At 38.5% G+C, this 12087-nt stretch overlaps 1 protein-coding gene and 2 non-coding genes across 3 annotated transcripts in view; all 3 read left to right on the top strand.

The window, feature by feature from the left end:
* The window catches only part of LOC115431870 (von Willebrand factor D and EGF domain-containing protein), a 74945-nt gene that overhangs the window by 47099 nt on the left and 15759 nt on the right, over positions 1 to 12087 (top strand). The window contains exons 20-27 of the mRNA XM_030152549.1: positions 1051 to 1533; positions 2376 to 2546; positions 4681 to 5066; positions 6455 to 6962; positions 8057 to 8152; positions 9319 to 9414; positions 9496 to 9591; positions 10911 to 11006. Of these exons, the coding sequence (XP_030008409.1) occupies positions 1051 to 1533; positions 2376 to 2546; positions 4681 to 5066; positions 6455 to 6962; positions 8057 to 8152; positions 9319 to 9414; positions 9496 to 9591; positions 10911 to 11006 (1932 nt within the window). The remainder of the gene's footprint in view (positions 1 to 1050; positions 1534 to 2375; positions 2547 to 4680; positions 5067 to 6454; positions 6963 to 8056; positions 8153 to 9318; positions 9415 to 9495; positions 9592 to 10910; positions 11007 to 12087) is intronic.
* trnav-aac (transfer RNA valine (anticodon AAC)) lies at positions 8653 to 8725 on the top strand. The gene has a single exon. It is a non-coding gene; the product is annotated as a tRNA-Val (tRNA).
* Positions 8915 to 8987, top strand: trnav-cac (transfer RNA valine (anticodon CAC)). The gene has a single exon. It is a non-coding gene; the product is annotated as a tRNA-Val (tRNA).

Here is a 12087-nt window from a genome sequence, read left to right as displayed (position 1 = left end):
AGTTTACAATATCAGAACTTGTGCCTCATTAACTGGTCCTTTATCAGGCTTCCATCTTGCTGCATTTGTAGTGCATGATATGGCTGGATAAACAAAGGAATCATCTTTTCTGTGTGTTACCGTTCCATGCTTTTAGACTGAAATGTGTCTTGATGTTGGGAATGTGCACAATGAAGCAATATACAAATAACTGATAATTACCTGCATTAACCCTGAAATAGTAAACACTTTTGCCCATAAAATGTCATAAAATATTATTTCCTCTTCTCATGAAATGATTGCGACAATGTGATTTCTTATTGATGGACAAAGTGTAACTGGGACTGTTCATAATCATTGCACCTGATGATTAGTGATATATATAAACTGGAATAAATAGAGGAATGTGTCCGAAAATACAATTCCAATTTAATGGGCAACGGTGTATTTGTACTCTGTTATATCCCATCTCTGTTTAAAAATAATGTCAAAAGACACAATTAAAGACCCGGACAAATGAAATGAGAACAATTTAAATAATTACATGTAAAGCTCTAAAACCCCATGTACTACCGACTTATAGTTTAAACAAAATGTGCAAGATGAGAGATGAGTCTGATGTCAATGAGTCGCTACCCTACTTTTTTTATCAGGAAGATTCAAGGAAGAACTCTTGGTAATGTGAGCATAAGACAAATCAATGTCAGGTTGGTTGACTTGCAGCCATGTCTGCGGTCCGCTGCCGCCAATTACCAAATGTTTCCTGCTATGGTTGCAGCTTGTAAATGTGTTAAAAGGCTGTGAGTGGGAATCACGCCTCATTGAGATGGTTACAGAAACTTGTTACAAACTGATCCTGTTGCTGGGCTTCTGACTTAATAAACACCACCTTCTAACCTGTCAAAACCAGATTTTCTTGTTTTACTACAGACTCATCCAACATACCTCATGAATTCTGTAGCCTTCAGTCTGTGTTAATTTTGCTATGGTTTGCTTTTATGTGAGGCACCCTGATGTTGAGCAAGAAGGATAACAAGTGACAGATAAAGAAGTTTTTTTCTTCTCACACAGCAGTCGTCAGACCAGCCACCGTCGCTCCCACATCTGCTCCTCGTACAACTGTCTACCAGATACCACATGTGCTGCTGCAACCACCTAAAATAAAGACCGGGACTGTCCGGAAGACCTCCAGTGGTAGCTCTCCACAGACAAATGCTGAGGCAGCAAAGAAAGCTCCAAGAACTAGCCCCAACCAAGCCCAGATCACCACTTTGACGAGGATTCCAGGAATGAGGTCCAAATCTACCACCTCTACTGCAGACACTAATAAGAGCATCACAACAATCACCAAAAATGTGTCCCAAACTAGGGCTGATGCTTTGAGGAAAACCCAAGAAATTATACCTGACCAATCCAGGACAAACAAGAACACGTCCAAGAACATTTCAGGGATTACAACGGACCAAGCCAGACCTAATCTGTTGGAAGTCAGCAATATTATTCCAAAAGCCTCCACTGAAGTGCAGTCTTCAGGAAATAGAGGTCCTGCTGTGGGTAAGCACAGTGTTTCCAAAAGTCTGATGCATCTAATGTATTTCTTTCCTTTAAGAAAAATATGCACTCTCCAATGGGATAGTCAATCTGGAAATGACACTCATCAAAAACTGTTAAAAGAAATGTATATGAAAGCAAGGAATCCCATGGATGTTTTCACACCTGCAGTCTTCTTTGTATGGGACCATAGTTTGTTTTCCCCCTTGGTGAGATTCATTTAGGTAGGTATGGACTGTGTGTTTAACCTTTTAACATCAATCCTTTTCATGGAACTTCTGCCTTGGGGAAGGGTACAAGTTCTAACAGAAGAACTGACAGGAATACAGGTATTAGAACTCATTCAAAAAACAACATCTTCCAGTTTCATCAGGTCAAACGTGGCTCAAAAATGACCCTAAAACTAACCAGTAAATGGTTGATGTCGAAAAGTTCATCACATTTAGGTGCAGGCCACAACTACACCACGATTATTTAAAGGAAGCTGTTCTCATCGAGTCCCAAGCAAACTCTCAAGCAGTTTGTCTACCCTGGTATGACTTTGATCCAGACCAGTTACGATGTGTTGGCAATGTGGGAGGTAGTAGATGCTAACTGGAAAGTGTTTACTTTCTTGACAGACCAGTATGTGGAATGACTGATGTTGTGTTTTGTAGTGATCAATTTTGATACACTTGGATTTTTTACTGTGTGAAAAAAATTAAACCAAGGGGGGAAATGCTTCAAGTTTACAAACTCAGTAAAGCAAACCAACTGTGGGTGTGAAAATGCTCTTCGTCTCTGAACTTGCATGAATTTACCTTGAGACTTTCTCTTAAAAACTGATCTTGCTTTATTATCTCCAGGGTCTGCCCAGTCTTCGCCCGTGAATGTGTCGGCTACATGTGCCAGCAGACCCTGCTTTCCAGGAGTTCAATGCATCAATCGGAGGCCACCTCATGTTGGATATGTTTGTGGTCGATGCCCGCCTGGCCTTTATGGTAATGGACGTGTTTGTATGAAGAGCGCCAAGGCAGGTAAGAAAGTAGGGGTGTGCCAGAAAATTGATTCATATTAAAATTCTCATTTACTATGATTCAGAATCGATTTAAAATGTTCCAAATCGATTTTTAAAAATAAAACAAATACACCAGCAGTCTGCACGTCATTAGTGCAATTAGCGGCTAGCGCGTTAGGGTTAGGTTTAAGGTTAACAATTAGCGGTTAGGGTTAGCGATTAGTGGTTAGGGTTAGCGATTAGCGGCTAGCACGTTACCTCCTCCCTCTCCCCCAGTCTCTCTATATCTCTATCGCTCTCCCTTTTCTCCTCCTTTACTCTTGCTCTTTAACCCCAACTGGTTAAGGCAGACGGCCATCCTTCAAGAGTCTGGGTCTGCTTGAGGTTTCTGCTGTTAAAGGGAAGTTTTTCCTCGCCACTGTCACCAATCACAAGTGTTTGCTCCTGGAGGATTCTGTTGGGTCTCTGTAAATTTGGTTTGATTTTGATTTGATTTGATAAAGCAGTTTGTGACTGTCTGTGAAAAGTGCTCTATAAATAAAATTTACTTACTTACTTAGGTTTAAGGTTAGCGTTTAGTGGCTAGCGCGTTTAGCGGTTAGGGTTGGCGATTAGCGGCTAGCGCGTTAGGGTTAGGGTTAAGGTTAGCGGCTAGCGCGATTAGCGGTTAGGGTTAGTGATTTGTGGCTAGCGCGGTTAGCGGTTTGGGTTAGCGATTAGCGGCTAGCGGATTGACACGCCGTCAAATGGCGTTAAATAACATGCAAAAAGATGAAAATGCGTACGTGTAGCACGCCAAATACAATAATCTGGCATCACATGCAAAGCAATTTAATGAGATCAGTCTGCTACATGACCTCCCACTTCCAAACTAATATGTGCTTTGACACCTAGAAATATTCACCAACTCAAAAAAAGATGAAGCATAAGTGGGATCCATTGAGACCACCAAAGTTGCATGATGACAAAATGAAATAATCAAATTGGTTCTAAACAAGTTCTGCAGAATTTGAGATGAAATGACACAAATTGGTTTTAAATCTGCCAACACTGTGGTTAACTTCAGAGATGTTTTGTTTTGTTGTTATGATGGCCTCTGTTACCCTGATGTCACTTTATGTGTTTTTCTCGGTTTAGAGGAATGTCATGTTTTGCTGTAAATAAGTCAGTTGAAGTGGTTTAAGACTACATGGATCTAATAACCACCTTTGGTACTTAGATTTTCTATTCTGTTCCCAACCGCAAAACATTTCCACACAACATTGCTTAACAAGCAAAGCAAGAGGTTCAAACAACTCTCTAGAGATGGTTCCATTCCAACTTAAATCCCTTTACTACAGATCATGTTTGTTTGGAAAGTCTCAGAGCACAACAAACTCGTCATGCAGAAGAGTGAGTCTGTCTCCAACAAGACACAAATGGCATTTTCCACCAAATTATCTCTGGTTTTGAACCAGTTCCGCTACGATTCTTGGAACCTTCATACCATCAAGCAAACGCTTTCTCTTCACTCTAACAGACAAACACATTGGATTCTGTTGATTTATAAAACCCTAATTGGTAAAACTCCACCTTATCTTCAATAACTGCTCAACATCTTTATCGTTCCAGCAGCTTTATCGCTTACTCATCCCCAAAGTCTCACTACTCTCGGTTAATCATTGTTTCATTTTTCTGCTACAAATAACTGGAATCAGCTGAAACAGACACTAAAACTCCAGTCACTCATTCCATTTTTCTTCTTTTAAAACTTTAGTGATGCCAACATTTTGTGACTGTTGCACCTGCTTTTAGCCATTTTTACTGTACACTTGCAACTGTTATCAATGGTTGAATAATGTTTGTTGTAGATGTATCCTGTTTTCTTGTTTGTTTGTCCTGTTTTCATGCTGCCTCTTGGCCAGGTTGTCATTGTAAATGAGAATTAGTTCTCTGTTGACTTACCTAGATGACAAAAGGTCAAATAAATATAATAAACTACGCTACTTTTCTGCAAGTTTTGAACAGAACTATAGTAATTGAGGATGTGCAATTGATGGATGGTATCAGTTCAAACACAGCTCAAGCTAAATCTAACTGAATCCCTAAGAAGAGTCATTAGCATCCATGCTAATTGTCCAGAAGTGCTGACCTCACCTCTTGTCTTCCCTCAGCATCCAATCATCTCCCTCAGCAGCAGACTTTAGGGAAATCTACTCGACCTCAGCACGGAACAAGTAAAGTTTCCCAGCTGCACCTTCCATCTCTGCCCAACAGACACAACATCAAACATCTGTCTGCATCGGTCACCAGAGCAAACCGAGACAACACCCCACGCCAGCCTCCTGCTTTAGGAAGGGAAGGTGGGACGGGCAGAAGAGAAGCGGTTACTGTCGTATCAAGAGATGTCCCTAAAGTAACCAACGGTGACGTCCACTTAACTACGAATAGCCATGTCACTCACCAAGGTGCCCACCCCAGATCAGACGCCACTACATACGCCAAAACTAGCAGAACTACAAACAGAAAGTTAGTGCTTCCACGTGCACCTGTTTCTACGGTGAGTTAAAAAATGTATTATTTTCCATGCAGCAAATATTATTTTCTTGGATATGTCAAAGATTAGCCAAAATATTTACTTGCATTATTATTGCACTATAGCTTTTTGTGTAACATCAAATTTAACATTTATGACGCTCTTGAGTCATTCAGGACATAAATGTCCACTTTCAAAAAGCTGCTATAAACACAACAGATTAATATTTTTGCGGCTTTTTTCCTGCACAAATATTAACTTCAGCCCTGCTCAAAACTAACAGTCACACTAATAGTCAATCATTTTAAGGAGTTTAACCCTTTAAATGCCAGTTTTATTACATGATACTAATATTTATTAATGAAAAAAGACAAACAATAAGTAATTTATATAACAAATGTCATTATTTACTTAAAATCAGTCTTAGATATCTCAATTGTTAGCCAAAAGTAGTTTTTGTGTGGCATCAGATTTAATATTTACTTCCCTCTTGAGTCATTCAGGACCAAAATATCCCATTAAGTCTCATTATAACTAAATGTTTTAATCTCAAAGCAGTTACAAAGTATAATCGTGCATTCTGTAATTTTATGGTTTCATTACACATCAGTATAAAATCAGACATATCCAAGACTATGGTTAAAAAAAAATAAATAAAAAAATCACCCCAGCCACGTAAGATTTTTTAGATGGTAAATAACTTATTTTTTGTTTATTTTTCATAAATCATGTCAGTGACTTCAAGTAATCAAACTAGAATTTAAAGGGTTAAAACCCTTAAAATTATTGAATGTTTGATAGTTTTGAGCTGAAATTGTTGAAGAGATCTGTGCAGAAAAAAGCAGAAAAAATATGAATCTGTAAAGTTTTTATGGGAGTGGTTTTTGGAAGTGGACATTTTTGTCTTGAATGACTCAAGAGGGTAGTAAATCTTTTTCATGGTGTTCTGGTGCTTTATAAGAAAATTTTAAATTAGAATTCTAAACTTTGTTAAGAGAAAGACGTTGCAAAAAAACTGTTCCATCTGCATTAACACAGTCAAAATGATGAAAATGAAGAGGAACGTTTTCCTGAAATGGACTAAAACGTCCATAGTGACACTTGAGGGTTCAGGGTCACTGGTGTCTATTGAAGTAAAAGGTAGTAAAAATATCCAAACTGTTTTTTCCTCACACTGTGTTAGAACCCAAAATATAAATACTATAAGTTACAAGTTCAATCACAGTGGATTATTTAATTAAAAATGCAATTTTGGTGCATAGAAGAGTTGGAAATGGATTTCTGGTGGTTGCATTAGACATTCTCTACAAAACATGAAAACGTGATTATTTAAAACAAATTGTCATATTCATCATCTTGTACAAAATATGACATTACCTCTCTTAACCTCATTGGTTCTGATTATTTCCCAGAATTCTAATGGAGCGCTGGCAGGTGCCTCACCCCTCAAGGTGACCCGACCCGCTCCTCACCCCCCGACCCAGTTTTCCAGAGAGACACAACCCAAACACACACCTCATTCCCAGCGGAGCCACCTGGCGTCCATGCAACCCCAACCCTGGACCAATCCAAAACCGGTTCTCCCGCTCACCGCCGCCCTCAGCGCTCTGTCCTACTCCATGTCTGAGTCGGAGTTCTCAGCGGACGGAGATGAGGAGGAACCTGGATCCCAGAGCCCAGAGCAGTCGTCGGTGGTCCCAGTGTTGACCCTCACAACACCGGGTAAGACAGTGTCCACCTCCCCCCTCCAAAAGGCTGCATCCGTCCAACCAGGGCCTGGAAGCAGCACCACACCAGCCCTGACCACCTGCGCAGACCGACCATGTTTTCCTGGCGTCCAGTGTGAACCCGCCTTGGACGGAGGCTTCCGCTGTGGGAGGTGTCCTGTTGGATATACCGGTGATGGACAGACCTGTCGAGGTACGGCGTCACGCCTTTGTTAGTCATGTGATCTCTGTAGTGAAATCCATTATATGGACAAAAGTATGTGGACATGTTGAATTCAGGTGTTTCTTTTCTAACAGGGGTCTGGGATACAAAACAATAATGACAAATGAGATAATATAGTTTTACATTGGGATAAATATCATTACATTGGTTAGTTTGGTTTAAATTATTATCTTTACTTCCAAAATGCCTCAGAGGTGGTTTCTCTCAATGTTGATTTTATTTTGTTTTGTTTTGTCGTGTTTTTTATCCATGACTATGATTTTGAATGTTCTGCCTCTCAATTTCTAAAATAGTTTTCATGCTCTGACTTTAAATAATAATTTTGTGCCTCCACAAATCATCTACTTTCTTCACGTCTCTTAGGAAAAAAAATCTCATATTAAACTTTAAGGAAATATTGATGTTTATAAACTACATGGACAAAAATATTGGGACACATCATGTCTACAGCTGTAAGATGTCCTGTTCATGCTGATTTGTAATGTAAACGTCAATATTTCCTTAAAGTTTAAAGAAAACAATTTTAAACAAAACTAACCAATGCAATGCAATAATATTTATCCCAATATAAGATAAGATATACTTTATTGGAAAAAATATGTTATATTTGTCATTTTTGTTTTGTATCCCAGACCCCTGTTAGAGAAGAAACACCTGAATTGAACATATCCCAATACTTTTGTCCATATAGTGCAGCTTTTTATGGAATAATTAATCTGAAATTAAAGGTTATTACTTTTTAAATGAGATGTCATTGATTACTTTTCAACTTGTGGTTCTTCAGCTATAAGCTTTGGAACTTGGTAAATAACTTAACATAAATTAGGTGTGAAGGAACAGCTTATACTGACGTAGGTGTTGGCTAAAATGGTTTGAGTGTTGTACTTAAGTCTTAAAATGGTTGGAAAAAATCTGCCAGATAATCCAGTTGGCTGCTCCATTTTTCATGACAAATGGATATAATTGTTCATCATTTTCTGTAGTGTCACAAAGTTTCTGTACCATTTTTAATACCAAACCTGTAGAACAGCTGTGATGTTAAATCCCCCTGTCTGTGCTTCAAGCTGTTTGCAAGCATACGTGTGGAAGAAATATGGCGTGTGCAGCGCCGAATACATGCCGCTGTAAACCAGGATACACTGGACTCAACTGTGAGACAGGTAAGCAAAGACATATACCCACCATATGTTTTGTGTGATTCATTTGAAGTTTCATATGGAGTTTGTTCACAGTTTTGAGAAATTTAGATTTTTGAATTTTTGACAAATTTCTGAAATAATACACATTTGGCTTTACTTATAATGGTCCACATTTTAATGGCTTATCTTAATGTAAATGGTTACAGATATCAATATAGTTACTACTGAGCACTGAGAAGAAGATATACATATATATATATATATATATATATATATATATATATATATATATATATATATATATATATATATATATATATATATATGGGGGTTCAATTCCCAGCCAATGCAAAACCTTTTTTAATCTCAGCTGTAATCTTTCTATTTTACCTTACACGACATTTGTTAGTCTTACTACAGGTTTTTATCACTTCAAAAAAAAATATATTTAGAACAAAACACAAATAAATCCTGTCAATATTTTTTTTATATTCAGTTGGCTCTTTTAAATGTGCAGGATTGTTTCCGTAGTGTAGTGGTTATCACGTTCGCCTAACACGCGAAAGGTCCTCGGTTCGAAACCGGGCGGAAACACTTTATGTCAGTTCTTCTTGGTCCAACTGGACTGGTTTAGCTCAGTAGTACAGAAGTCACCTTACATGACACTTGTTAGTCTTAAAACAGCTTCTTGCCACTTAATCAAAAACAGATTTAGAACGAAACTCAAATAAATTCTGTTTATATTTTTTCATATTCAGTAGGCTCTTTTAAACATGCAGGATGGTTTCCGTAGTGTAGTGGTTATCACGTCCGCCTCACACGCGAAAGGTCCCCGGTTCGAAACCGGGCGGAAACACTTTATGTCAGTTCTTCTTGGTTCAACTGGACTGGTTTAGCTCAGTAGTACAGAAGTCATCATATGCCGCGTTTCCACATCGTGGAACCGGCTTGGCTCAACTCGGTTACCAGGGGCTGTTCTTGGAGACCGTTTCCATCACAGGATACTACCGACTTTCAGGTACCTGGACCACAGGACTCTTAACATAGAGACAGAACCTGACAACCTTGCAAATTTAACTGGGTATTGGTTCTTGATAGAACATGCTGGTCAGATACAGGGACATTGGTCCTATTTTTCTGTAGTTCATCTAACTGATAATCATTTTCATGTATGTATGTTTTGTCAGCGATCTGTGAACCACAGTGCATGAACGGTGGTGTCTGCATCGCCCCTGGTGTGTGTAAGTGTCTCCGGGGTTTCCATGGAGACACATGTCAGGAAGGTAAATGTTAGTTCTCTACACATGATCACACAGAGAATGTACAAACCTGTGTATTAACCTCAGTGAAATCTGTCTTTGTAGCTCTGTGTCGGTTACCATGTGAGAATGGAGGCACCTGTGTGGGAATGCAGACTTGTTCCTGTCCCTACGGGTTTGTCGGACCTCGATGTGAGACCAGTAAGTCCACTATTACTTAGACTAGTACTCGTACTCATCTTCTGCTTATCCGGGTCTGGGTCGCAGGAGCAGCAGCCTCAGCAGACTACTTATGCCATGTTTCCACTACATGGAACCGGCTCAGCTCAACTCGGGTTTCAGGTACTATTCCTGGAGACCGTTTCCATTACAGGATACTACCGACTTTAGAGTACCTGGATGTCATAGCGATGCGGTGTGTTTCTTCCATGTCATCAGCTCAGAGAGTTGCTGATAAACTCGCTAGTTGTGTGTTGTCTCGTCTGGCTCATGCTCAATTTTTACGTTGGTCACCAAAGACTGAATCTCCTCGACTGACTATGGTGTAGTTTTGCAGGCTGTCATCATGTGGATTAACCTACTGTTATATTTACTGTCAACTTCCGCATCTGTTTTTTGTAAAGCGGCGGGTCACAGAGACAACTCTCTGACTAATCAGTGGTCTGCAGTGTTTACACGTCACGTTTTAGTATCTGTTCACCTGTCATGGTACCTCGGTGGAGGTGATACCAAAAAACTAGTACCGTGTACCAGATTCCAGGTCCTTTTTCATAATGGAAATGCAAAAAGGTTGAGTCGAGCCCGTACCACATAGTGGAAACACGGCATTAGACTCGGGGTGTCAAACACCCCTAAACCGGCACACCAGAGTCCAATCCCTCCCAAAGGATCAATTTATGAAATACTACCATAATAACCTATGAATAATGACAACTCCAAAATTTTGTCTTTGTTTGAGTATAAAAAGGTTAAATGGCTTGAAAATATTTTCATTTACAAACCATCTTTTCACAAAAAATGCAGATAACCTGAACAAATATGAACAACCTGAAGTATCTTAATAGAAATGTAATTTGACCAATATTCTGCCTGTTATTAAATGTTTTGTGTATTTTTAGATCCACTGTGATCTGTAAGTTGTAATGTACATGTGTAAATGATAAACTGAGGCAGAATGTTGTTAAAATTGCACCTTTTTTTTCTTCAGAAATTTCAATTTTTTCAGGTTATTCACATTTTTCATGAAAGAATAGTTTGGAAACGTGATCATTTTCATAACTGACTTTTACTTTTCTGCACTAAAACATAGAGAGAAGTTTGTAGTTGTCATTATTTATGGGTTACTATTTTATTATTTTACTGGTCTGACCCACTTGTGATCATATTGATCTGTGTGTAGAACCTGAACTAAAGTGAGTTTGACACCTCTGGCTTCGACAGGATTTCTGTTTGTGTTTTTTCAGTTTGATCTCGTGTTCTTAAATGTTGCTGTTTACATCACTTTTTTGTGTTTCTCATAGTGGTGTGTAGCCACCATTGTCACAATGGAGGTCAATGTGTGGCTCCAGACAAGTGTGTTTGTCTGCCAGGCTGGACCGGACCGTCCTGTGAAAGTGGTGAGTGTGGGTCTGATTTTCTTTTTTAATATTCCAGGATTCCACAGCACAGAACAGCTACTGAACAGATGTTTTGAGTAGTTTGTAGAGTTGAGCCAAAGCACCGTCAGAGTGCAACAAAAGGTTTGTAAAACAGGTGATGAAGTGTAATTAAATTAACATATGTTAGTTGTCATACAGAAAATGACAACGTACTGCTAATTTATCATTTTATTTTAAATCCCAGACAGTTACCTTTCTATAGTGGTTAACCCTGGTTACTGTGCTGCGGGTGCACACTGGGTAAATTGCTGTGGGAATAATATACAACTCCTTACATGAACATCCTGCAGCTGGAGTGTTTATAGGCCACATTTTTGTTTTTGTTTTTTTACAAAATGCATCTTTTCATCTTCAAAACCTAAGATATGATAGTTAATAAAACCCTCTCAGTGCATGTTTTCACCAGTTTCACTATGTTTTTATTAACCTTTTAGTTTTTTTCTCCATATAAAAGCAGTTGAAATACTTCCATAAATAAGAGAATTTCATCTTTTCCACACTCAATTGATGTCCCATGTGATTGATAGCCGGAGTTAGAGCTCTTACTTATTATTTTATTTATATATTCCACTACTTTTGTGAAGCTCAGACTTTGGTAAACCCAAACCGTAAGTGAACAAAATTATCTTGAAAATAGACCCCCAAAAAATGAACAAAATTATTATGAAATGGAACAAACATGAACAAAATAATCAAGGACAGAACACAAACAAATAAAATATTCAAGATGATGGTCAAATTAATCTAGAAAATTAACAAAAAATGAACAAAATTATCAAGAAAATAAAAGAGTTCAAACATGTTTTCTCCATGTACCTATTATTTTATTCATATATTCCACTACTTTTGTGAAGCTCAGGCTTTGTTAAACCTGTTTCAACACTAAAACACTTCGTCCACATGTGTGAAGAGATTTGAACATTTTCACAACTTTCAGCATTTGGGCTGAATTATCTCTTTCTTCAGTGAACTAGGACACAAATAAGCCTCAGTTCCATAAAGCTGAGATTGTCCTGAACATTTTGGTATAAAACATTTG

Source organism: Sphaeramia orbicularis, chromosome 2 (genome assembly GCF_902148855.1).
Source record: "Sphaeramia orbicularis chromosome 2, fSphaOr1.1, whole genome shotgun sequence".
In the NCBI taxonomy this organism is placed as follows: domain Eukaryota; kingdom Metazoa; phylum Chordata; class Actinopteri; order Kurtiformes; family Apogonidae; genus Sphaeramia; species Sphaeramia orbicularis.
This window is presented reverse-complemented; position numbering and strand designations above follow the sequence as displayed.